The 27998-nt window shown below is 35.0% G+C and overlaps 1 protein-coding gene across 1 annotated transcript; it reads left to right on the top strand.

Annotated features, from left to right (window-relative positions):
- Positions 1 to 6170: 6170 nt before the first annotated feature.
- Positions 6171 to 9949, top strand: LOC149244907 (protein DETOXIFICATION 54-like). The gene is made up of 2 exons (XM_089457598.1): positions 6171 to 6790; positions 7455 to 9949. The coding sequence occupies exons 1-2, from the start codon at positions 6707 to 6709 to the stop codon at positions 8967 to 8969; spliced, it is 1599 nt and encodes a 532-aa protein (XP_089313724.1). The 5' UTR covers positions 6171 to 6706; the 3' UTR covers positions 8970 to 9949.
- The last annotated feature ends 18049 nt before the right edge of the window (positions 9950 to 27998 follow it).

Raw genomic sequence — 27998 nt, 5'->3', positions numbered from 1 at the left:
TGTAGTTGTGGGGAGTTTCTTTGTAACCCACAAATACCCCAAATTCTATTGTCGGCTCTAGATTCTTCATTGATTCTTTGGGCATGGTGGTAAACAGAGGCTCCAAAAATCCTGAAGTGTGACGCATCCTGCTTTCTCTCCGAGAAATCCTCCTTCAGTGTAATCATGCCCCGACTTCGATGAGGAATCCGATTACGAAAATAGATTGTCACAACAAATCTGATAATAAAATATTAAAATGCAAAATTTCTATACTATTACAATTTTATTAAACTTTAAGATCTGTAGAATTAACTGTAATTAGTGCATTCATGTGAATATAAATTATGAATAAAAGTATAGAACAACAAAAATAATCTCTCACACACACATAAGACACAAAATGTTCTCCGGGAAACCCTTTCAGGAGAAAACCTAGCTGGAATGTGAGGTCGCTTCACTTTCTTTTGTTGTTTGGAAAATAAGGCTACATGTACAAAGAAGTAATTCTTATGGCTTGTGGGCTACTACAGTGCATAGATCCTCTCTATGTGCTCCACCTCCTACCTCTCCTAACTATTGTTTCTCAACTAAGGAATAAAATTATCTCAAAAGAATGGAATGCCTCTTCCTCCTAGTGGTTTGGTTATAACACAGCCTGATATCCTACACGTGGTTAAGTTTGACTACATCAACTCTTAACAAGAGTTACAATATAGAATCTTCCAGAGTATTTTACATCAAAAACATGTTGCTAGCCCCTTTTCCATGAATAATGGGGGTTTACATGGCATCCTCCCGAATTATAGAAGTGAAAACAAGAAGGTCAGCTTTTGAGTGGCATAACTTTTGCATACGAACTTTGATTAACACACTTATCACACCATTGGAAAGATATATGTGTGTAGAACAACATGAAAATATGTTTTGCTAAAGTGGAAAAGTTTGACCCCAAAAAAATTTTCATTTGATTCCTCAAAATTCTCCTAGAAGGTTTCAGACCTCATTTTGCCAAACTGGGTCCCATTGTTAAAAACAGTCTCGTGAGCTTTTTCCTCCACTTTTTCCACTCCAAATGAAAAACAATATAATGATCCAATCTGGATCACAACTCATTTTGGGAGGCTTTTGATCACCAAAATATTTTACTGATGAGGTTAGGAAATTTTTCCTCCACCTTCTCTCTGTTGTACCATTTTAGCTTTGCCTGGAAGTTATCCCTTCAAACCAATATGCCAAAGGTCATGTTGCCCCTATCTTATAGTTCTGGACCTCTTCTGCAAAATTGTATCTTTTGTCAACTCTACCTGAGCATCGGGTTCCAAATCCTCCATTAAAGGTAGGACATGTTTCTCTTCCTAATCTAGTATGGAAGGCTTGTAGAGTTTCAAATTCTCCACATTCACAACTGAGTAAATGCACATATATGGTGGTAAACTAAGTCGATTGGAATTATCACCCACCTTTTCCAGTATCTCAAAAGGACCATATCTGAGAGCCTTGATTTTCTTACCAGTCCCCTGCTACCTCTCATTATTTAACTATAGCCATACTTTGTCTCCCACCTTGAAAAATTTCTCTGTTTTGTGTTGATCATGCATGGCCTTATACTTCTCCCACGACTTCTATAGTGTTTCTTGTACCTACATCATTATCATCCAACACTGCCTCCATGTGGTCCTTCCATGCAACAAAATTTGAGGTGCTTTCTAAGGCATACTCTAGCCTTAGTCCATTAAAGGCCATCTTCTCATCTCTAAAGAAATCCTGCTACACTAATCTTCAAATTCGAACCTCTGAGAAACAACTTTGAATTTCCTACTCTAATGTGAATATAGATCTAATACCATGTAGAAATTAGGTTGTATATTTGCAACTGCTCATGAAGTTTTAATCAAAATCACAAGACACAAACCTACTCTACTGCTCTGTGGACATTAATTCACAATTTAGAACAAAAATCTCAGACATGCAAGAAGAAATAACACACATGAAACAAGTATTTTTATCTGGGGAAAGAAATCTGCTAAAAAACCCAATGCCTTCTTGCATTAATCAAATGAATAGAGATGTATTACAATTGCTTTGCTCAACTGAGCTCACCCTGCAAGTGCAAAACTTATCTCTCTGCTCACTAAAGTCCTCTGACCCAAACTTAGTCAAATTTATCCTCAGCTTGATCTCCTATTTCCTTGCATTGTTCCTTGAGGAACTAGCTCCTATTATTTAACAAATTCCTCTAATTGAATTGTGAAATTCCTTAGGTTGATCATCTAACTACATGCAACACCTGTACACTCAAGACTAGTCTACAACTAATGTTACACTGCCTTGAAATCTCCACCTCAACTAGGTAGCTCGAATTCTCTGCATGTGCTAGCTATTTTGGGTTGATTGATCAGTTAACTGGATGATCACTGAGTTTGAATAAAGTCACATTGCTTAACTGGCCTTCCACTAGTTCCTCCAAAAGTTGTAACTAGTTTAATTGAAAACAACCTGGGATAACTAACCTTGATTGCTACAAATTAGCAATCACACATGCATAACTGAACTCTAACTCCTCCAACTCGAATTTACTGAGTAAATTGGGTGACACAAGCCATGTCACACAATTTAACTTCATCCAAGTTGTCTGTTAATGCAGAAATTTGAATTTTCTCAATTTAATCAAGGCAAAATCAAAAATTGAGAATTTCTTGTTGCAATTTTCAACACATTGTGTCATGTGTTCAAGTTCTCTTCTAAGCACCCAAATTCTCCTAGCCAAGCATATTTCAATAAAAAGAAGAAAATATTGAGAAACATGTAGTGGTTAGAGCAAAGCAAGCATTTAAGCAACATCAATTAATTAATAGTTGTCCAAAGATCTAGAGTGACATCTTTAAATTTCCCTATATATGGTTAAGGTAATCTCAAATTTTGGGTTTCAGTGCATAGCTATTGCATGCAAACTATAACACCAAGTGTGATTATATGTAATTTGCCACTATGAAGAGGCTATGCAAATTGGATTGAAGTTGAAGATGTTAAAGTTTCTTACATCCTTGGCCATGAATTAAAGTAGAAAGAGCTTTGCCTTTAGAGTTCAAGAGGGCAATCCAACAGTACAATGACAAGGACCTATATTGAGGGGGAGACAATAGCTTTCAGTATCAATAATGGCCTCCCTACCCTTAGCATATAAGGGATGTTGCTAGAAGGAATAAGGCCAGTATCCACCTTTGTTATAGCCATGCACTTAGTGTGTGTGATAGGTCATCAAGACATGAGGTTTATGTTTTGAATGAACTTCAATGTGAGGCTTCACTATGCAGGCTACATTGATTATCAAAGGGAAGCATTAGGAGGAGGACATTATAGAGAAAGAAGAACCCCTTATGGTAGCAAGGGGTAGATATTGTGGTTTGAGCATAATTGTCTAAATGATAGAGATAAAAAAAATACTTTGAATAAATCTTTTGATAAAAACCTCATTAATAAAATTACTTGAAATTTGTACAAAATGATTTCAATATCCCTTCTACAACAACTAGAAATGATAATAATGAACATGTATCTTATACAAAATTAATACAAAATAAAATAACATTATCTGCTAATGTTCCATTTAGGACATAAATATTATTTCCTAGACATCATTATGCAAGGATAACAAATTTAGTATTAGAGTGACTCATATATGTAACCATGTTTATGAAAAGTTTAAGGAAGGACATAGATAATGTGTGCACTTAAATATGAAGGAGAGCATAAGGAATAGCGTAAGAGAAAAAAAAATTAAAGTATATTGTGGTGGATGAAGAAAGTATGCAAGAATTGAGGAGATTGTAGATATTGTTAATTAGGAATGCGATGAAGATGAAAGAGTGTGAGAGTGCATGAGTTAGAAATAAATATATGAGTGGCATTGAAGAGAGTAATGTGATAGAGATTAAGGGTAGTAAATATGCAACCTACAAGTGTATTTGATGTCGTTACCACTAGAATGCATATTATTGGCTACAAAGTTACTTCAAATCTAACGATGTACTCTCAACATCAATAGAATTAAAAGCATTATGCTTTTATTGGTAAGTGCATAATGTTTATGAATATTGAAACAACATGTTAAATGAAGATAAAATGTTGTGAAATAAGGGATAGTGAAGTGGAAGAATCATATCGGAATTTGAAGAACCAAATTAAAAGTTGGAAAGTCAATTAGAGGTATAATTAGTCAGATTGACATTAAGAATGGGTTACATAGATAAATTGTAAATCTAAATCTAGAATATTAAAGAGTTGAGCAACAATGAAGAGACCAAGCCTAGAGTTCCAAGAATTTGTATCTATAATATATTTGCTTGAAAAATTATCAATAAATTGTTTACCCAATGAATATGTTTTGAAACATTATTGAGAAATTCATTGCCCTATGAATATGTTTTGGTCTTATCAATGTGTGTGTGTGTTATCAATTATGTGATGATGTTATGTTGTAGGTTGTTATGTATACAAGTGAGATGTGGGAGTTATAGAAAAGTTAATAGGGCCTTGGGCTCACTGGTGAGATGGATAGAATGTTAAGTTGTCTAAGTAAGGAGTTGATTCCAAAATTCAAATTTAAAAACTACTTAAATGATATCGGAATGATAATCTTATTTATGTTGAAGCATAGATAAATATTAAGAAAATATTGAATACATAAAAGAAATAGAATACAACTATATTTTTGATGGTGAAAAGTTGATATCACAAAGTCTTATTTACAATACTTTATGAAAGATAGCAAGGAATAGGAAAAATGTATTATTAGGTTTTGCAGTATACATATTATACATGAGAATTATTTATTGTTATAAGAATGTTCATTTTGTTGTCAAATGGATAACAATTTTGGAATTGTTGATTGATGTTCTCCTCTTAATATGCCACATGTTAATGTTGATTGTAATAATAATAATCCTATAATTGATATTAATAAGTAAAATTGCAAGATACCCTTGAGGTATAGGCTAGTTGGTTTGTGTGGGGTTTAGTCCCCATCAGGTTACTAGTTCAAATCTCACAGGGAGGGGTTGAGGGTGGGAACCACTTGTGGGAAATAAAATTTGTCATACTAGATACCTCACATAATCTTGGTGATAGTACCCTGCGTGTGGAAAAATCGCTAATTTCAACTATCATTCTCTAATATTAATATATTAAGCTATGCACATTTCAACTATCATTCTCTAATATTAATATTAAGCTATGCACATTTTAACTATCATTCTCCAACCAAGTTGGAGTTGATAAAGATGAAACTTGTATTGAATGCTTTTAGGCCCTTTGTTATCAAGTGGTGATGTTATTAATGCAAGGCCTTTTTTCCTTAGTTACTAAAGTTAATAGTCCACATATGTAACATGGCATCTTTATGTGTGGGCCAATAAGGGAGAGTGGGTGATGGTCCTGCTTCCCATCACCTATTCCAATGGTAGGTAGCGAGTATGAAGATTTGATCAGAGTTGATGCTTGCGTGTCCACTCAATCCCTTATAAGTGGTCCTAGGTTGATGCTTGCGTGTCTACTCATGCTATCACGAGTGGTCCTAAAGTTTGGACACATAAGGGAGAAAGAATTGGTGGTGACTATATGGTTCTCTCACTTTGGGCGAGACATGACACGTTGTGTGGAATTTGGGGTGCAATTTTCTAAGTTGAGGGATCACTGTCCTCCCAATGCATTTGCCACTATCGGTGATGGACTGATCAAAAACACAATTTTCAATAAATGTGTGCAATCTCAATGATTTTATACGCAGCATATAAGAACTGTCCAAATCCACAAAAACTTCTAAACCCTAATGCCACGTAGATATTCCAACTTCGATCTAACTCACTCCCCCTACCTACCTCGGGAAATTTGTTTTCTCCAAATAACGAAAGAAAAACTTTATGAAACACGAATACAATAATTAAATCTACGGCCGAGGGTTCCTTCCCCTTCCCATGTCAACCCTAACGGTTTTCTCACACGTGGAACGCCGCTGCCAAGAAGCGGGCGCCGTTAAATCGCCGCCCCCGCCGTGAACAAAACATCAAAATATTAAGACGTCTGAAAACGTTTATAAACTAACCCGCCCCGACCTGAACCTGTTACTTAACTCGAGTTAAACCGCAGTCAGTTTCTGTCGCGGGAGTATTATATATCATCCTTGACGCGGATTGTCCAAGCTCTCTTTCATGGCGAGCTTCAACCAAAGTTGGACTTTCCGCGTGTTTTTAGTATTATTTTCAGGGATTCAGCTGCTAGGAAAATCTTCCTCGGATTCGATCATGGGTTCTCTCGTTCTATTTATTGCAGAACACAGAAAATCTATGCGTTTATAAAAATATATTGCACCAGAATCTTGGCACTGCAGAAGAATCTGTGTTTATATATTTTTTAGTGAAGAATTAAGCAAGTGGGCATGTGCGTTAAGACGTTTATCACTGAAAAAAAATGTTATAGACTTTATGCTTATGCATGTATATACTTCTATTTATACTTCTGCATGGAAATATCAGAGATAAAGATAATATTCTATGTGTATATATACTCGTCTATCTATCCTCTTTAAATCTAGCCCCACCCATTTGAAGCTGTCTGAGATTGGTTTATGGGTTTTGTTTCTTTCTGAGCTTGCAGCGTGTATGTAGTGTGTTTTTATACTCTGTAAGCTTTCTGAATACAGAGTTAGGTGTGTGCTTCTGTGATAAACATGGGAGAAGCTTCAATGAATAATGACGGTCTCTGCTTACAGGACGAGATTGAAGCTCTGGGAAAAATTCCTTCTCTTTTGCAGGTAATTTTATCTGAAATTATATACATATGTTTATGTGCTGTATTTATTGTGGCTTAAAATATGGATAATAGTGTGTCTCTATATATATTGAATATATATATATATATATATATATGACAATATGCATTTGTATGATAAAAATTGTAATAGTTTATAGTGAAAATGCATTGTTATGGGGCATAGGTATTTTTTTTTTACCCCTAGTAATACATAAATTTCAAAGGAGAATCTGTTGTATAATCCTAGTGATGTTATGCATGAATCTACACAAGCTTCTTGTAATGGGTTACTAATTTTTCTATTATTTTATCAATTTTGCCATTCTTTTGATCTGGGTGTTGTTGCTGAAATTCTGTTCTGTTGGATTTCTATTTTTTGGTTTGTTTTCTGTCTAGGAGTATCGTGAATTTCTGCGTGTTTTGAGTTCATTTGTAGGACTAGTTGGACATACTACTTGCAAAATAGACTATTCCCAGGGCATGGGTCTTATTCTCATGCAAAAAACTACGGAAATTGTTCCTAATTTGAGTTTATTTTTCTAGCAGAACGTTGGTTGAATTTCGAGATTGAGCTCAGCTTTAGTCATTACAATCTTCTTTTCAAAGCAGAATGTATTCAGCATTTTTTTTGAGGAAGTTGTTGACAATGGGTATTTGTTTTGCAGATTGTGAAGGAACTGAAGGAGCTTGGCAGGATTGTAGTCCCTGTTACAGCCATGAACTGTGTGGTTTATGTACGTGCAATGGTGTCGGTTCTATGCTTGGGAAGATTGGGAAGTCTAGAATTGGCAGGAGGTGCACTTTCAATAGGTTTTACCAACATCACGGGCTACTCAGTTCTCTTTGGTTTGGCTTCAGGAATGGATCCTATTTGCAGCCAAGCATTTGGTTCTAAGAATTGGGATCTCATAGGCCTTTCTCTGCAAAGGACCATACTGATTCTTCTAACAGCTTGTGTTCCCATAGGCATCTTATGGATCAATTCGCAAAACATCATGCTGTGGATGGGCCAAGATGCCGCCATCACAGCAGTTGCAAGCACATACTGCCTATTTTCGCTCCCCGATCTTCTTACAAACAGTCTCATGCAGCCTCTTCGTGTCTACTTTCGATCACAAGGCATTACCACGCCTATGATGTGGTGCTCTGCTCTGGCAGTAGTTCTGCATATCCCTCTAAATATCATCCTAGTCTTTGTTTTTAAATTGGGTGTGCCAGGGGTAGCAATTGCTGCAGTTCTGACCAATCTCAACATGGTGTTCCTCTTGGTTGGGTACCTCTACTTCTCCAAAGTATACAAGAGGACTTGGACTGGTTGGTCTGCTGATTCTTTCAGAGAATGGTGGCCTCTCCTAAGCCTAGCCCTTCCAAGTTGCTTTGCAATATGCCTTGAATGGTGGTGGTATGAGATCTTGACTTTGTTCGCTGGTTATCTCCCCTGTCCAGAGGCTTCAGTGGCAACTGCAGCAATCCTCATCCAAACAACAAGCCTGATGTACACTGTCCCTCTGGCACTTAGCTCCTCTGTTTCGACTCGAGTTGGTAACGAGCTCGGTGCCTGTAAGCCTGCCAAGGCCAAGCTTGCTACCCTTGTAGCCCTTGGTTGTGCAGTAGTCATAGCCCTGATCAGTGTAACATGGACAAGCGTCCTAAGAGACGAATGGGGAAAGCTTTTCACAAATGATGAGACTGTTTTACGCTTAACTGCTGCAGTTATGCCTATCATAGGTCTATGCGAATTAGGAAACTGTCCCCAAACAACGGGTTGCGGTGTCCTAAGGGGTAGTGCTAGACCTGCTATCGGGGCCAGAATTAATCTTGGGTCATTTTACTTTTTAGGCACTCCCGTGGCTCTGGCCCTGGCCTTCTCGTTGAAGATCGGCTTCCGGGGTTTATGGTACGGCCTGTTGGTGGCTCAGTTTGCTTGTGCATTTTCAATCCTATTTGTTGTTTTGAGGACAGATTGGCAGTATGAGGCAATGAAGGCCATGCAGCTAACAGGGGGGCAGATCAATGGCCAGTTGCAGATGGGCTGTGGCAATCACCATAACAAAGAGGATGATGATGAAGCGCAAGGCCTTCTACCAACGCCTTCTATCAAAGACCAGTTGCAGATGAGCTATGGCAATCACCATAACAAAGAGGAATGTGATGAAGAGCAAGGTCTTCTACCAAAATGAAAAACGGATTAAAGTTTACCGAATGCTTTTGAACACACCTCAACCCATTTCACAGTTTGCTAATTTGTATAGGATAATGCGAATAAGACACTAAGTGGGGGTACATTTTCAATCTTTAGTATTTTACTATTAATGAGGGTGTTTTCAACATAAAAGCTGGAGCTGTAGCCCAACTGGCGAAGAAGGACAGTTTGCTTTCACAAACCTCAGAATCTCTCATTCTGATGATGTGGAGGAGATAGCCTGAGAATCTCTCATTCTGTCATGATGAGGAGAATGACGCTGATGCTGCTGCTCTGCTTTGTGCTTGAAGTCCCTGAGAATCTCCGAATCTTATCAGCAGAATGAATGATATCATTACTTTTTTGATTAGTCCAAAAGCAGCATACCCCTTTAGGATTTGCCAAAAAAGAGTTTTGAGGACCACATTCAGACAGTGGAAGTAGCTTTCACAGAGGGATGACATGTGTCTCATGGCGTGTCCGAGTGCACTGTTCAATCAAATCATGATGAGGAGCATAATAGATTAATACTGATGTCTTTTCTTTTCCTTTTTTGTTCTCTCAGTTGAGGCATTTAATCTATGTACTGACGTGACCCTGCAATCTTGAATTACAATCCTTACAACGAATGAGGGACCAATTATACAGATGGACTGTTTACACAGTTGGGGGATATATATATATACATTGGAGCCTTCAATGGTTTTGGATTCTGACTCTCTGCCTTTCTACTGAGCTTCAGAGAAAACTCATGAATACCACAGAGGGCTTATGATTGATAGTATCAAAATTGCTTAGGAATGTTCTTGTGGGTGTTCAGAAATGGCCTCTCTGTAAAGTCTTCTGATCCCCCATCATCTCTGTTGTTTCAGACTTTTATAATTTCCGTACTAATAGGAGCAAGTGCAGAGTCTAACTTGGGTATGTTTGTAACAAATGGAGTGATAATATATGTTGCACAAGCAGCTTTTTCTTGTATCAGAAATGGTTACCGTTGTCTGTAAACATGGGCCATCAGCTACTACTTTTTATGGGAGTCTTTTCATCCCATATAAATAACTACCAATTAACAACAGTACCTTTTCTTAAAGTTAACCAGTTCTGTTTATTGAAAGCTTTTGTGGAGGGATGGAATTTAAACTGACTCTGAAAAATTGGTAAATATCTGGTGAGGACTTTCCCAGTCCCTTGGCAAGGACCTTGTGCTTGATATGTATGTTGAATTGTGCTTTATGGGGTATGGAACTCTGCTATTTTTCCCTCAATCCCGTAATTGATCTCTGCATGCTCCAAAATGATTAAATTTATCTGTCCAGGTCATCATTATTATGGTTGTCCAATGAACTTGGTAAAGAGAATTGTGGTTGTCCAACGAACTTGGTAAAGAGAAGATAAAAAATTGTAAGAGTTACATTGAGATAAAAACCGGTTGAGTTACGTTTTTAAAATTCAATTTAATAAAAATACAAACAATTAATTAAGTAGCTTTAAATTATAATGAATTTAAAATTTCTATATTAAATTAATTTTAATATTAAGTTATATATCGGTGGAGGCAAAGTTATTGTTTGAAAATAATTTTACAGCATTTTTTTGGGACATTTAACTGTTTAAAAAAAAATCCCCCTTTCTCATCTTTATTTTATTAAATCTATTATATGTCAAAAATAATTTTATGAAAATTGTATTATTTTTAAGGTTGGAAATATAATTTTAATATCTAAAAAGTATTATAGTATTTAGTATAATTAAAATAGATAAAGAGTAAGTTTTTATTTAAAAAAAAAACTTTAAATGTGAGCATGTCTTACTCTCAACGTAACTTATGATAATATTCCAAAATGTCTCAATTCATATTTTTTATTATCATTTACATATTATATTGTACCACCATTCTAATTTTGGATAAACTATTAGCTTCTATATTTTTCTCCTTGTAGATATGTTAAAGAGCAAAAAAAGCAAGATGGATAAAAAATATTCTCAAACTTTTGACCTCTCCAAAAACATGATTTAGAAATGCATTGTCACATCTTTGTTCATCTTTTACCCATCTCATGACAACATAAGAATCACCAAACATCTATAGATTGTTAAATTTATAAAATTAGAGAATAGTCATATTTCACACTCAAAACAATCAATTTTTTATTATTATTGCATGTATAAACTCAAATATGTTACATCCATAAGCATTGTGAGATCCAACTTATTCTAAACTTGGAGATAGATGTTGAGAGAATATCTCAATAATATCCAACAAACCCCAACCAACTCTATAGTAAGCTTTAATTCTAACACCCTCTCTTAATGCTTACCTCACAAAGAACAAAACTAGAGTCACATAAAAATATCCTTCGACTTAATTTTTGTCTAGTCAGGCCTTCATTAGCATCTCTATCCACTTTTGAACTCTTGTAGACTACACTCCTCAACCATTCATATGACCTACCACTTCATTCATCGAAGATATAATTGCTTCTAACCATCAATGCATATTTGTAATTGACCAACGATTCTTGACATACTTCCCTCTGTTATAGTACACAACGCGTTGTATTTGCTAGAAAATCAATCTAGATAATGAATCATTCTATTGACATATGTTCATTAGTTGAAGTAGATAGTGTGTTGTATTTGTTTGTTATGTAGGCAAGTAGTCTAAACACTAAGCTTTGATGGGTAGCCCAATTGGTTGAAGCCCCCCCGACCAAGTCATTAGCCTTTTGTCATGAGGGACGGGTTCAATTCTCCTTGGGTCCATCAAGGTCAGGCTCCCAGTGGTAGGGTTGATTGGGCAAATGTTATTAGACTCATCTAAGAGCATTCCAAAGGAAAAAAAAAATCTAGATGCTAAATGTATCAAAGAGTCAATATTACAATGCAACATTTTATAATCTCACAAACACACAAATATTACATAACCAATCATTATTGTTCTTGGGTTACTGAATAATCCAAGAACCACGAGTTGTAACAAACTATAAACATAATCAAACCAATGGCATGTTCATGTGGCACCACATTCATTAAGAACCACTAGCTTAAATTAAGTTAATTTGTTCTATGATTGGTTCTTCATCATATAACTTTACAAAAATAAATATACCATACATAACCAATAGCTATATTCTTTAAAACTATGGGAGACTCATTATCACTATCAAAATCTAGTGAGTCTTCATTTTCATAATCTCCTACCAAGCTCCGTTGTAATTTTGATGGCAACTTCTTCCTCAAAAACCTTCAAATCAGAAACTTGGTACCACTCATCATTATATATCAGTTTTTTCTTTGCATACAACTCTTAGTGCTTGCATTATGTTGCAGTTTTGGCAAGAGATAACGTCAACCAATATGGGGTGACTCCATCCATTCACCTCACAAGTTTCGTGTGACACGTGGGAAAATGATGGTTGATGGGTGCTTTCATTTGCCTCAATCTTGTTTTCATTATACGTAACATAGCTCAAATAAGATTATATATATGTACCATTTCCCATGCACCTGTGGTTTGGTTATCAATAGCATTAGGAGAGGTTGAACCCATCAAAAAAAAGGCCCAAGGAAAGCTCTTATCAAGTTGTTATGTCTACCCTCACTAAATTTTCTTGTATCTTGTGGAAAGTAACTCAATACATTGAGACCATTCAATACACATTTTATTGGAGAAAAGTGTTTTTCTTTAAAAATTGAAAGGTTCCCAGCAAACCATGTTGTAAAGGTTTGTCATTACATCATAACCCATAGACATCAATAAAGTTACAAATCAATAATAACATCATCTTGAGTGGGTGGTTAGTCGAGTCATGTTTGCAAGGTGGCAATTAGTCCACAAGTTCGATTCCTAGAGGTGTGGTCGTTAGTCCAACACCCCCTAGATGAAATTTGGGAGAACTAAATTTGGATCAAGACTTTGATACCATGTAAAAGATTTGTCATTACAATCAAACCCGTGGATATTGATAAACTTCTAACCCATTAATGTTATTTTGAGTGGGTGGTTAGTCCCATGTTCCTAGAGTGACAGTTAGTCCACATGATTGATTCCTAATGAGCCCACAATTAATTTAACACAAATCAATAAAACACTATTAATGAAGAGCCTTAAAATCTTTTGTAAGTAAATTCCTTACTTAATTTTCCGAACATATTTCAATATAATCCTTTAACGAGACATTTTTCTATCCTGCTACCGCCGTTTTAAATTATCATAATCCATAATCAAAATGATCATATATCTCTTCACTTGTGCAATGAACACATTTAAATTCTTCTATTAATAATATTATAAAACATTTTTTTTAATAATATCCCGACTTTAAATTAAATATTTTAATAAATATATAAAAGTATGAATGATATATTATAGAAGATTATATCATACTAATATTGAAAAAGATATTATATCAAACTTGCCAACCTTACGGACAACTTAATTTTCAGAATTCTATACCAGCTTGAATTTCTTAAAATTATAAGATCTTCGATATTTTTAAATAGATTCTTGAGAGATTTATTTCCTCTTGTCGGCCGGAAATTATATTCTTGTCAGAGCATAAAGTGGATGGGGCTAGTGACCATAAGATTTATGAAGATGTCCCCTGCAGAATAGGACATCATTCATAAATCTTAACAATATAGGTTTATTTTAACACTCTATGTTTCATATCATTTTATGAGTTTTTTCTTCTTCCTAAGGAGCTTTATGGATTTCTTTTTCCAAGGACCAGCAGAGTTGATTCCATCTGTCACTATTATAACTATCAAGTATATCACGTTCATCTTTAATTTAGACATTAGGGATTAAATAAAAAAATTCATAATAAAATATTATGTTAATATACATTAACAAAAATATTTGTATTAGTTAATTTATCATTAATTTCGGTTATTATTAAATAATTAAATATTTTATACACCATTTTAAAATATTTTACATTATATTTAAGGTATTGTTAAATATTATTTTATTACTTTAAAATTTAATTATATGTTTTATGACGAGTTAGTTAATTGAAAGCTATTTTTTATTTTTATTTTTTAATTGATGAATTATATTTTAATTTATCTTTACTAATAAAATAATTGATTTTTTTTTTCTTTTTGTTCTCACACACATATATTAGTCTTACGGGTTTTCAAGTAGTGAGGCAAGAAAAGAAGGAAAATGGGAAATCATTAGGAATAGAAAAACTATTATCAAAGACAGAATCCCAAACACGAATGATAAATAGGGGATAACATCACTCTGGATCCTCTTCTGGAACTGTTGTGGTTTTCCATGGAGTAAAAGTCCTATGTTAAGTTCGATCCTGAGTGATATTGATCTTATTCTTTTAGTTGAAACTTGGGAGCATGACGAATCTAGGGTCCCTCACCTTGACGGGTTCACTTTTTCATCTTCCTGGAATACGAAATCCTCCGGGAGAGGTTTTGGTGGTATAGCCTATTATATTAGGAACATTGTTTCCTCTCACATTCGACTTCATAAAATTGACCCCTTCAATCAATACATTTGGATCGAGATCTTTGATTCTACAACCAATAGGATCTTCCTTGCAATTTGCTATTTCACCCCTATCAACTCTACATCCTATAAGAAAAAAAACATGGATAAGAATTGTCCTTTCAATACCTTAGAAAAAGGCATCTACAACCTAAGGAATAAAGGCAATATCCTTTTTCATGGAGACTTTAATGCTCAAACTGCTACTAACCAAGCTATTATGTTAAGTAACAAATCTAACCCTAACCCCTTGTGGCTTGATGAGGATGGTCACTTAGCTAATAGATTCAAGAGAAAATTTGCAGACATAATCGAGAACTTATTTGGCACCGAGCTCCTCAAACTTCGTAGTTCCCAGGACCTAGCCATTTGCAATGGTATTAATAAATGGATTCTTTCTGTTCATATGACATGTTTCCATGGGCTGGTAGCAGCAACGTGGATTATGTGATCTCTGGCATCCATGTCCTTAACCATATTACAAACTTTGAGCTTCTTAACGGGCACGTGCCTGACTCTAACCACATACCTTTGTCTTTATCCCTCAATGTTGCTATGCATACCACCCACATGCAGGAGAACATTGAAAGAAAAAGTCACATTCACTTTGATAGAAGTAAGGTCGACCTTTTCTTAAGGGATTTGGAAAGGAATTTAGGCTCTTTGACTTATAATAACAACATTGATCAAATCTATTACAATTTTACTACTACCCTTTCCACCACCATTAGCAAATTCTCTAATAAGATTTCGTATAAGAAAAATAATAGAACTTCCAACCCTTGGTATGACAAAGACTGTAAAATTGTCAGGAAAACAATTAGAGATGCCCCTAATGAAAGCATTAAGCTCCAAAATATAAGTATATACAAAGATCTCATTAAGAGGAAGAATATGTCATATATTAATAAGAGACAAGAGCATCTTCTCCACCTTTCTAAAGTTTCGCTCAGAAAGTTTTGGCGGAATGTGCTTGTTCGTAAAACTAAAGATAATCATTCTACCCCCCTAGAAAATTGGGATAACTATCTTAAGAAGTTGTATGACTCTCTGGACACCATGGGCACCATCTTAAACACTCCTATTAAGGATGATATTTTTTCTCTGGAAGATGTTGAGTTTGGGATTAATAAGCTCGCTAATGGGAAAGCCAAATATATTGAAGGTTACCAAGCTGAGATCTTTAAAATGGGAAAATCTATCCTCATTCCTCATCTCCACAAGCTTCTCAATTTGGCTGTAAAGCATGGCTTCCCTAAGCTTTGGATGCAAAGCCTTATTGTGCCTATCTTAAAAAATGGGGACAAAAGTGTTCCCTCTAACTACAAGACCATTATGATTAGCCACATCCTAGCCAAGCTTTATGGGCTCATTCTAGAAAAAAGCTTATCCTTTGGCTTGAGAACCAGGGTAAAAGAGCTAAAGGGAAAGCTCGCTTTAGGAGACAGCACTTGACCATTGACCACTTTTTCACTGTTAGGATCATCACAGGAATACCACAATAGTAAAACTGATCCCTTCTATTGTTTTGTGGACTTTAGAAAAGATTTCGATACTGTCCCCTGATATAAGCTCTAGGAGAGGCTTGAAGAGATCATGGTTCTTCCTGAACTGAGGATTGCTACGATACACCTCTACAAGACTTTCATTGCCAAGCTTAAGACCAACGATGGGTGGTCTAAAGATATTAAATGTATCGGGGTTAAACAAGGTTGTCCCCTTTCTCCTACCCTTTTTGGTATTTACATCGATAAACTAGAGGAGTGTCTGGAAACTGCGGGCTGCAAAGGCACTGAGCTCGCTGGTATTATCATTACTCTTCTCCTTTATGATGATGATATCATTCTTATTGCAAGAATCCACGATGACCTAGAGAAGAAGCTTAAGAATCTTCATGTTTATTGCTCCAAGATGGGTATGACGGTAAATACTGACAAGATTAAAGTCATGATCATTAAATCCAAAAAGATCACCCATGGTAGTTTCGTATATGATAACCATTGTCTTGAGAAAGTTTCTTCTTATAAATATTTCATTATTGAATTTCCTCATCAGCTCAACTGGAATTATAGCATCGAGAAAAGAAGTATTGGAGGTTGGAAAGCTTATTATGAGTTTGAAAACAATTGTAAGTCAGCCAATATTTACATTTGGAGTAAAAAAAGGTTCCTCTTTGAGACTCTCGTCACCCTTGTTATCTTATACAGATGTGAAGTTTGGGGGTGTAGTATGTCTGGGGAGTCGTGGAGAAAGATTGAGATGATTCATAACCTATAACCTATAATATCAAGATCAAGGGAAATACACCCTATCCTATCCTCTTGATCGAAGCTGGCATGTCCCCCATTGAAAGTGTAGCCACGCTTAGATATTTGATGTATAAGAAGAAGCTTCAGAATATGGAATCCAAGAGGCTCCTAAAAATTGCTTCTAACTTTAGTCAAAACCCCCACCTGCGCCTTAAGCGCGGGTGGAATCATGATGCTAAGTCTTGGCTCAACCTTTGGGGGATTAAGGAGGAGATCATCATGAGAAGCAAGGACAATATAAAATATACTATTACCTCCAGTTTTAAGGACAAGATGTGGGATGCTAAGGAGCTAGTGGGTAAAAGTAAGCTAAGGTACTATAAGGAGGTGATCAACCCCACCCTTGATAACTAGAATTATTTATCTATATTGACTAGCACTAAGAAGAAAATGAACATCACTAGGATTAGAACTAACTCTCATGAGCTTCGGAGTGAGACCAGGCGATGTTCTACTCCCAAGACTCCCTGGGATGATAAAATTTATCAGATTTGTGATACTAAAAAAGTGGAAGATGAAAAGCACTTCCTTTTACACTGCCAACTCTTGTCCACATCCATTCTCAATTCCCTATCATTAGTCACACCTCCAATATTCTTGACTTAATTAAGCCAACCCAACTATAGTGATCTAGGAATTCTTCTTTCCCTTCTCTTGGATCAAAGAAACAAGATTTTGAAGAATGACAATTAGACTCTCTTTTCTTGAGGTCTAATAGACCACATTGGTCTTAGTGGACGTTATTCATCATCATCATCATCCTCATCCTCATCATCATAATCATATATCTATATGTGTGTGTGTGTATCAAAACATAATTAATGTGAAGTCATTAATTTTGTTTAAGAAGGCACATATATGTTGCCATGTACTCTTATTTTAAGTAGAAATACATAATATACTAGCACAACCACATTAATAAATGTGGTTGATATATGGCAAAGGCGTATATCATTCACATTATTATTATGATTATTATTACTATTATCATGATTAGTATTATTAACACTACTATTATAATACTGTTACTATTATTAATATTAATATATTAATAAATTAAATTTAATACCATTATTAATTAATAAATAATAATAATAATAATTCATTCATTTTTATTAAAGAAATAAATATTTTTATTTATTAAATATTTATTTATAAAATATTTTAATTTAATAAATAAAAATATTTATTTATTGTGCCTAAACGTGCTCTACAACCCCACACATGAGGGAGATGTTGTCATGTAACATTATATATATATATATATATATATATATATATATATATATATATATATATATATGCTTGAGATGTGTGCAACATTACTTTAAATATATATATATATATATATATATATAAAGTAATGTTGCACACATCTCAAGCATATATATATATATATATATATATATATATTAGAGATGTGTGCAACATTACTTTAAAAAAATAATAATAATGTTATTTAAAAATTAATGTCCGCCATAAATAAAATACTTCAATTTTCATCACCTTATATAGTGAAATAAAGTAATTGAAGAAAAACCAAAAAACCAAAATTACCTTTTAGCATGAGGGATATATGTAATTCCTTCATTTAGTCTAGATCTAATGCCTATAGTATGTTATAAATTTGTAACATAAAAATGACCCATCATATTGACCCATGGTTTTAAGAATCCATGTATTCATGTGGAATATAACCTATTTCGTGGGAATTAAACTAGCCTAGATCCATCATAGTATATTGTTATATTTAGATGCATAATTAGCTATAGAAATTGATCACATTAATGTGTAAAGGTAGAAATTTTATATTGATATATTCGTGGTGGACATTTGTCTTTAGAGGTGGGGAAATATTAGGAAAAATATAATTATAATACTCTATCTAATATTTTTGCCTACCTCCATCAACTTTTTACTAAATTATATTGGGTAAAATATAATATTATAATATTACATTTCACCCATTAACTTATTATAATTTTTCTTTATGTTTGAAGTTTGAAAGTAAATAAACTCAAATATAAAATCTAATTGGGTGAGGGGAAATATTGAGAAAAATGTAATATTTAGGCCGAGGTATGATGAGAAATATTAGATAAAATATAATAATATTACATTTTAATTATTATTTCCGCCCCACTCCTTGCCACTTTTTATTGGGTGAGGATGGTAATAAATATTGTAATATTATATTTTATCCAAGATTTCCCCTCACCCAATTAACTTTTTATTAAAAATTCTTTATATTTGAGGTTCATAAATAAGCTTAACTCCTATTTAAACATTTAATTTGGGTAGGAGAGAGATGTTAACATTTTGACTTGGTAAAAATAAAATAAAACATACAAAATTAATAATTATAATTATAATTATAATTAATAATTAAATCAGCGTAGATCCATCTTAACTTCGGATCTACCAAGCGCCAAGAGGAATTAAATCTCTTTTCAGTCTAAAAGAGATTTGCATCTCAAGATATTTGATCCCTCTCGGCACTTGGTAGATCCAGAGTTAAGATGGATGTATGTTGTTTTTTATTTATTAAATATGGATTTATACTAAAAATCCAAGGGATTAATAATATTATACCCTACGAATATGAACCCTTAGATTGATAAACCTAAGGGATTGACATTATAAACCCAAGAGATTAATTCTAAAACCCCAAGGTATTATAAACCCAAGAGAATAATATTAAATCAACGGGATTAATATTATAAACTCGAGGTATATAAACGCTAATATAAATATTATAAACCTAAGGGATTAATACTAAACTCTGAATAATATTACACCCTATAGTTTATATTATAAATCCTATGAATAATATTACACCCTAGGAAAATGAACCCTTGGATTAATAAAGCCAATGAATTAATATTATAAACAAGAGGGAATATTAAAACCAAGCGATGAATAGTAAAAACCTAAGAGATTATAAATCCAAGGGAATAATATTAAACTCAAGGGATTAATATTATAAACCATAGGGATATAAACTGTAAGATAAATACTATAAATCATGAAATAAACATGGTTGACCATGTCTTACCATGGTTGATTTTCATATTGAGATAATCTTTGTCACAATGCAATATTTTACCATGGTTTACCATCGCTGATTTTCATATTGATACAATCTTTGGCACAATGTGACATTGGACCATGGTTGTGCATGGTTGGTCATGATTATAAACCCAAGGGATTTATATTAAACCCTAAGATTAATATTATAAACCTTATAAATAATATTATACCCTAGGAATATGAAACCTTAGATTGATAACCCCAAGGGATTGATTTTATAAACCCAAGGGATTAATTATAAAACCCCAAGGTATTATAAATCCAAGGGAATAAGATTAAACCAAAAGGATTAATATTATAAATCCAAGGTATATAAACCCTAAGCTAACTATTATAAACCCAAGGGATAAATATTATAAACCCTAAGATAACTATTATAAACCCTAAAATAAACATGGTTGACCATAGTTGATTTCCATATTCACAAAATCTTTGTCACAATGCGACGTTGGACTATAGTTGACTATGATTGATTTTCATATTGAGACAACCTTTCTCACAATGCGATGTTGGACAATGGTTGACCATGGTTGATTTTCTTATTAAGACAATATTTTCACAATGCGACATTGGACCATAAATCCAAGGGATAAACCCAAGTGATTAATATTATAAACCCTAGGATAAATACTATAAACCCTAAAATAAACATAGTTGACCATGTTTTACCAAGGTTGATTTTCTTATTGAGACAAATATTTGTCACAATGCGACATTTGACCATGGTTGACCATGGTTGATTTTCACACTAAGACAATATTTGTCACACTTTGACATTGGACAATGGTTGTGTATGGTTGACCATGATTATAAACCCAAGGTATTTATATTAAACACCAGGATTAATATTATAAACCTTGTGAATAATATTATGCCCTAGGAATATGAACCCTTAGATTGATAAACCCAAGGGATTAGTTCTAAACCCCAAGATATTAGAAACCCAAGGGAATAATATTAAACCCAAGGGATTAATATTATAAACCCAAAGTATATAAACCACAAGATAAATATTATAAACCCAAGGTATATAAAATGCAAGATCAATATTATAAACCCAAGGGATTAATACTAAAATTCTAAAGGGTTATAAACCCAAGGGAAGAATATTAATCCCAAGGGATAAATATTAAAAACCCAACGTACATAAACCCTAAGATAAATATTATAAACCCTAAAACAGACATGGTTGACCATGGTTGGCGATAGTTGATTTCCATATTGACAAAATCTTTGTCACAATGTGACGTTGGACTATGGTGGACCATGATTGATTTTCATATTGAGACAACCTTTTTCACAATGCGATGTTGGACAATGGTTGACCATGGTTGACTATGATTGATTGTCATATTGAGAAAATGTGTCATAATGTGATGTTGGACCATGGTTTACCATGGATGGCCATGTTGTCACAATGTGATGTTGGACCAAGAGACATTGTTTCTCACAATGTGACCATGGTTGACCATAATTGACCATAGTTTAATTTCATCTTGAGACAATCTTTGTCATAATGCGACGTTGGAACATGGTTGACCATAATTGACCATAGTTGAATTTCATCTTGAGAAAATCTTTGTCACAATGCAACGATGGAACATGGTTGACCATGGATGACCATGGTTGCCACAATGTGACGTTGGACCAAGAGACAATATTTTGTCACAATGTGACCATAGTTATTGACCATGAATGAACATGGTTGACCATGGTTGATTTTCATCCTTGGGGTTTATAATCCCTTGATTTTTTAGTTTTAATCCCTTGGTTTATGATTTCCTTGGGTTTATAATATTTATCTTGGGGTTTATATACTTGGGGTTTATAATATTAATCCCTTGGGTTTAATATTATTCATTTTGGTTTATAACACCTTGAGGTTTTAGAATTAATCCATTGGGTTTATGAATCTAAGAGTTCATATTCCTAGGGTATAATATTATTCATAAGGTTTATAATATTAATCCTAGGGTTTAATATAAATCACTTGGGTTTATAATCGTGGTCAATCGTGTGCAACCATGGTCTAATGTCACATTGTGACAAAGATTGTCTCAGTATGAAAATCAACCAGCGTCAACTATGGTTAAATGTCGTACTGTGACAAATATTGTATCAATATGAAAATCAACCATGGTAAACATGATCAATCATGTTTATTTTAGTGTTTATAGCATTCATCTTAGGGTTATATATCTAGGATTTATAATACTAATCCCTTGGATTTTATCCCTTGGGTTTAATATTACTCCCTTGGGTTTATATTAATAATGCATTGGTTTTATTAATCTAAGGCTTCATTTTCCTAGGGTTAATATTATTCCCTTGGGTTTATAATACCTTGGAGTTTTAGAATTAGTCCCTTCGGTTTATAATATCAATCCCTTGGGTTTATCAATCTAAGGGTTCATATCCCTTAGGATTATCAATCCCTTGTCACATTATGACAACCATGGACCAATGTCGCATTGTGACAAAGTTTGTCTCAATATGAAAATAAACCATGGTCAACCATGGAAAACCATTGTCAAACATCGCATTGTGCCAAAGGTTGTCTCAATATAAAAATAAATCATGGTCAACCAGTCCAACGTTGCACTATGACAAATATTGTGTCCATATGAAAATAAACCATGGTCAACCGTGTTTATTTTAGGGTTTATAATATTTATCTTACGGTTTATATACCAATCCAAGGTGAATGGTATATTATAAACCCAAGGTATATAAACCCTAAGATAAATATTATAAACCCAAGGGAATAATAAACCCAACAAATTAATACTAAAAACCCAAGAGAATAATATTAAACCCAAGTGATAAATATTATAAACCCAAGGCATATAAACCCTAAGATAAATATTATAAACCCTAAAATAAGCATGGTTGACCATGATTGATTTTCATATTGAAAAAATCTTTGTCACAATGCGACGTTGGACTATGGTTAACCATGATTGTTTTTTTATATTGAGACAACATTTCTCACAATGCGACATTGGACAATGGTTAAGTGTGGTTGACTTTCATATTGAGAAAATATTTGTCACAATGCAACGTTTGACCATGGTTGACCATGGATGGCCATGTTGTGACAATGTGACATTGGACTAAGAGAACCATTCTCACAATTTGACCATGGTTGACCATAATTAACCATGGTTGATTTTCATATTGAGACAATATTTGTCACACCGTGACATTGGAACATGGTTGACCATGTTTGATTTTCATCTCTTGGATTGATAATCCCTTGGGTTTATAATATTAATCCCTCAGGTTTAATATTATTCCCTTTCGTTTATAGTTCCTTGAGGTTTTAGAATTAATCCCTTGGGTTTATAATATCAATCCTTTGGGTTTATCAATCTAAGGGTTCATACTCCTGGGGTATAATATTATTCATAAGCTTTATAATATTAATCCTAGGGTTTAATATAAATCCCTTGGGTTTATAATCATGGTCATAGGTGTGCAACCATGGTCCAATATCACATTGTGGCAAAGATTGTCTCAATATGAAAATCAACCATGGTAAACCATGGTCAAATGTTGCATTGTGACAAAGATCGTATCAATATGAAAATCAACCATGCTTATTTTAGTGTTTATAGTATTTATCTTAGGGTTTATCATATTTTTTTTTTCTCAACAATACTAACTAATTTATATTAATATGTACATGTGAACTTTACATCCAAAAAGACTATCTGCCCAGGGCCAACTGTGGCTCCTTGGGTGACTCTATCATTCTCAAACTTTTGCCTCGCAGGGCGATATATCCAGACTAGATCAGTTTTCAAAACTCGGTGATGTTTCAAAGATGCAACAAAATTGCCCACGCAGGGGCATCCCACAAAAGACATACTACCCAGAAAGACTTTAGACTCCAAGAGCATAACACAGAACAGACAAAAAACAAGCATAGTCTTCAGACGGATACCAGACATATGACGCCAACCCAGCAAGACTGTAGTGGCCGATACCACGACCCAGAACATGAAGGAAACAAACCAAAATATAAGACGAAAACCGGAAGTCCACCAAGGCCCCGTACCCGGCCTGCGCGAAGGAATCCAATGCGGAGGAGAGCCACTGTGCGCTAGTCCTCTGGTTCTTCTTCCAGAACTCTACACCATCCTTGTCCCTCTGGGATTCCCTCCCACATCGCCATGGGGTCCTGTGAGGGGGCTGGCCTCTCATGTTCACAAGCGCGGGAGGGGGCTGGCTGAGGCGCCCTTTCTGAATTGTTCTCTGAATTCGATGGCTCCCCCATTGGGCGCTTCCCCTTGATGTTCTCGGAGCGATTCTCAGCAGGTGCCTGTGGCGGTCCGTCCTCATTCTCCTCAGGAATTTTGGTGAAAAGCACTGAAATATGTGCATTGATTCCTGCATTGTCCCTGGAGCTACCCAGTGTGAAAATAACTGAACCAAACGCTGGGAGCATGGGTGCTCCATCATTAGAGCCACCAGCTTCCAGAAACTGACTAGAAGGAATTGGGGTGGCTCCTGCCCTCCTGTAACAGTAGCAGCAGCAGCAGTGATGGTGGACATCCGCTGCAGGGGGACGAGAGGATTCTCCACGCCCCGAACCTCTTCTGCAAGGCATCCGTTCTCGCAGCCGCACCATGGGATCCTCAAATTCCTTACTCTGTTCCAAAGCAAAGGTGGGCGTGCTGTTGTTGCGCTCCCTTCCTGGAGCTTGCCGACCCCCAATTGAATCGAACCTGAGCTCAATTGAGCCAAGACAAAAACCAGAAAAATCAAGCAAGGAGCGGACCGCGTCCGAGCTCTCATCCACCAAGTCACAACATCTACACTCAGAGTTCTGAGTTTCTTCCTCGACATACTGAACTCCGCTCCCCAACATTCCAACATACTTAACCTCACTGTCATTCCCTCGTAACTTGCCCGCATTGAATGCGCTCTGCAGAATTACCATCGCCACCAGCTCCCTCATTAAGGCGTCCCTTATGCCTCCCCCGGCTTGCAGTCTCGGCGGCGAGGGGCATTGAAGGCTCCAGCTCTTCACGTGGCAGCCCGTGCTAGGCATGTGGCTCGCCATTAGCTGCTTTAATGACACCCGCATCCGGGGTTAGGGTTTATCATATTAATACCTTGGGTATTTAGTATTAATCCCTTGGGTTTATAATATTAATCCATTGGTTTTATTAATTTAAGGGTCCATTTTTCTAGGGTTAATATTATTCCCTTGGGTTTATAATACCTTGCGGTTTTAGAATTGATCCCTTTGATTTATAATATCAATCCCTTGGGTTTATTAATCTAAGGGTTCATATCCCTCAGGATTATCAATCCCTTCATCTAACATCACATTGTGACAACCATGGTCAACCATGGTCCAACGTCGCATTGTGACAAAGATTGTCTCAATATGAAAATCAACCATGGCCAACATGTTGGCATTGTAGTGTTGGCATTGATGTCAAAAGGTTCATGGTGTTGCTTGCCATGTGCATGTGTGATGGATATTTGGCTTGATGGTCTTATTAGTTGGCATTGATGTAAACATACTTATGACTAGACCTAGTGGAGATGATGTTGTGGTTGCTGAGTAGAAATGTTGTTGTTGGTTGGATATGTTGCTGCTATAGGCGGTTGGATTGTTGCTCTAGGTATTGCATATGTATCTATATGTCTTGGAGACATTGGATATGTTGCTACATGTGTTGAGTTGTGGTTTCTTGTGTTGGAGGTGCCTCTATTAGTGCTGAAGGAAGTTTGATGAATTGATGTTATTTTTGTAGGAGTTAGAGATGTTGCTACAGGTGAAAGAGGTGTTTAGTGATGTTGTGGTTGTCGCTTGAGTAGTTAGAGGTGTTGGTCTCTGTGTTGAGGTTGGCTTCTAGGCCTTGCATGTCATTGAATTTTTGTAGAGATGCTCTGATCTATGGTTTTATGTTTCAGTTTATGCATGATTAAAGATCAATAATTTGGAGATAATATATAAGTTCTCCCATTACTGATTCATCACCCCCCACTCTCAGTACTGATCTAGTTTCCAAAAATTGGTATCAGAGCGGGGCTCTCAGGTGCAGCATGATCGCTAAAGAGTGGATCTTGAAGATTTTTATAGAAATTTGCATTTTTTTTAGAATGAGTTCTCCAAATAAAATGGTTCTTACTGCTACAAATTTCAATGTATGGCAAGAAAATGTGAAAAATAAATATTGCTTTGTGGCTCTAGCATTTGGATATTGGTTTGTGAAGGACATGTTGGGCACAACCCAACTTGGTCCAATTTTGGTCAAAGGCTCTATATTTTGAGGAGTGGAGCACACAGAGTCCGTGAAGTTATATTTACCACGTGATGTTTAGGGGCTTTAGGGTGGGACAAAGCCCCTCATTTTGTAACAAGTATTGTTGAGGCAAATTAATTACCTATCATTTAATTGTCAACCCAGGGGTTTCATAAAACTTTCAAAGAATGTGTGCACTGTAGATGCTAGAAATTAACTTTCAATTTAGATCAATCTAACTAAAAAACAAAATAACGACAAATCAAATTCACCTATTCTAATTCAACAATCAATTCAAAATAAATTATAGTATAGCATGCAAAATTGAAATCTTAATCTTTCACACTTGTAGGAATTGAAATCTTAATATACCACACTTGCCAGAATTGAAATTGCATAAAATGAAATCTAATATAAGGAATCATGTGTGCATTATCAAATCAGGATCCTATGAAATGAATAATCAAAACCACATGACATAAAATGAAAGCAAAAACAATCATTCTTAACCTATAGATATGAAAGCAAATAAAAACAATCGCTCTTAACCTCTAGATATGAAAGAAAATAAAAACAATCACTCTTAACCTCTCACATACGAAAAGATACAAAAGAAATAAATATTAATCTATGAAAAACAATAAATCTCATACATTATAGGTAGCCAATCCAAAAGCATGAGGGATGGAAAGTTGAGAGGCTCCAAATACAAGCATAACCAAATCAAAGTGAACATCACTCATGAGCATGGTGCCAAATACAAATTCTATATTCAAAACATGAGCATTTCCCAAACTTTACACATGCCTTTGAAAGGATGAGTCTCTCCTATTTATAAAAAAACATAGGAAGCTACCTCATTAATGGAGGTCCATTATTCTCTCCCTAGATCCCTAGAAAATCTCATAGAGTTACAACTCAAATAGGTAATGATGAGAAACATATCCTCTTTGACCTTTATCCAAATCTTCTTCCATATCTTGAAGGGAATTCGAATTTGAGTATTGGAGGCCACATAAGGGTGCCTTGGAAGCTTGCAAATGACCTAAACATGTCATGAAAATCAAGCCACTTTTAAATATTAGCAAGTATATGTATTTTTTCTAAGTTTTAACCATTTAATTCACTTGTAATACTAGAACTCATTAACTTTTGGAAAACACAAATGGAACCCATATAATTATAAAATGGAGGCTAATGAAGGGTTATATGGTCATGGATTTGTGATATGTGAGTGAAATGGTGGCGATAAAGGTGAAGGTGGATGATATTTTGAATACATTTTGGAGACTCTACAGGTATGGGGTGTTAGTTCATTGTTTTGTCAGATCCATGGTATGTGGACCATGGTCTTGTAGTAATGAAATCTATATACGAATATGTAACACTTCGTCGAGGATAGTAATATGGTAGAGAAGTCATAGATGAATCATTGATATCTTCTGTCTTTAGTATGTATTTTGGGCTTTAGGAGAAGGCTTCACAGCTAAGTGAATGGATGCCTTGAAGAGTCTGCAATTGAGTGCGTAGACCTCCTAGAGTTGGGTGCACAGGTCGAAGAAGTTGTATGTATTGAAGATCTATCTTAATGAAAGAAGAAGAATTTTTGGAAAAATCCTATATATATGTGTTTATAAATATTGTTATGCATGATTTTTACTGAATTATGCTAAAGAATACATGTTATACTATTTTCTTATCTGTTTATGTGATAAGTGAAAATATGTGAAGTAAATCATCAGCGTGAAGTTAGTTAGGTATGATAATTTGTAGATATATCTAAGACATAAGTAAACACATGGAAGCCATAGCACGCATATCCCTCTAGATGTAGAATCCTGGTTCTGCAACCTCCC

This window comes from Pinus tabuliformis, chromosome 7, assembly GCF_031772625.1.
Source record: "Pinus tabuliformis cultivar Carrire ecotype Pingquan chromosome 7, CPIR1, whole genome shotgun sequence".
NCBI classification, from domain to species: Eukaryota; Viridiplantae; Streptophyta; class Pinopsida; order Pinales; family Pinaceae; genus Pinus; species Pinus tabuliformis.
This window is presented reverse-complemented; position numbering and strand designations above follow the sequence as displayed.

What these genes read in the sequence shown, in the direction of transcription:
- LOC149244907 (XM_089457598.1), top strand. Translation starts at nt 6,707, where the DNA reads ATGGGAGAAGCTTCAATGAATAATGACGGTCTCTGCTTACAGGACGAG. An exon ending in AAATTCCTTCTCTTTTGCAG is followed by an intron (nt 6,791 to 7,454) that starts GTAATTTTATCT and finishes TTTGTTTTGCAG; the next exon opens with ATTGTGAAGGAACTGAAGGA.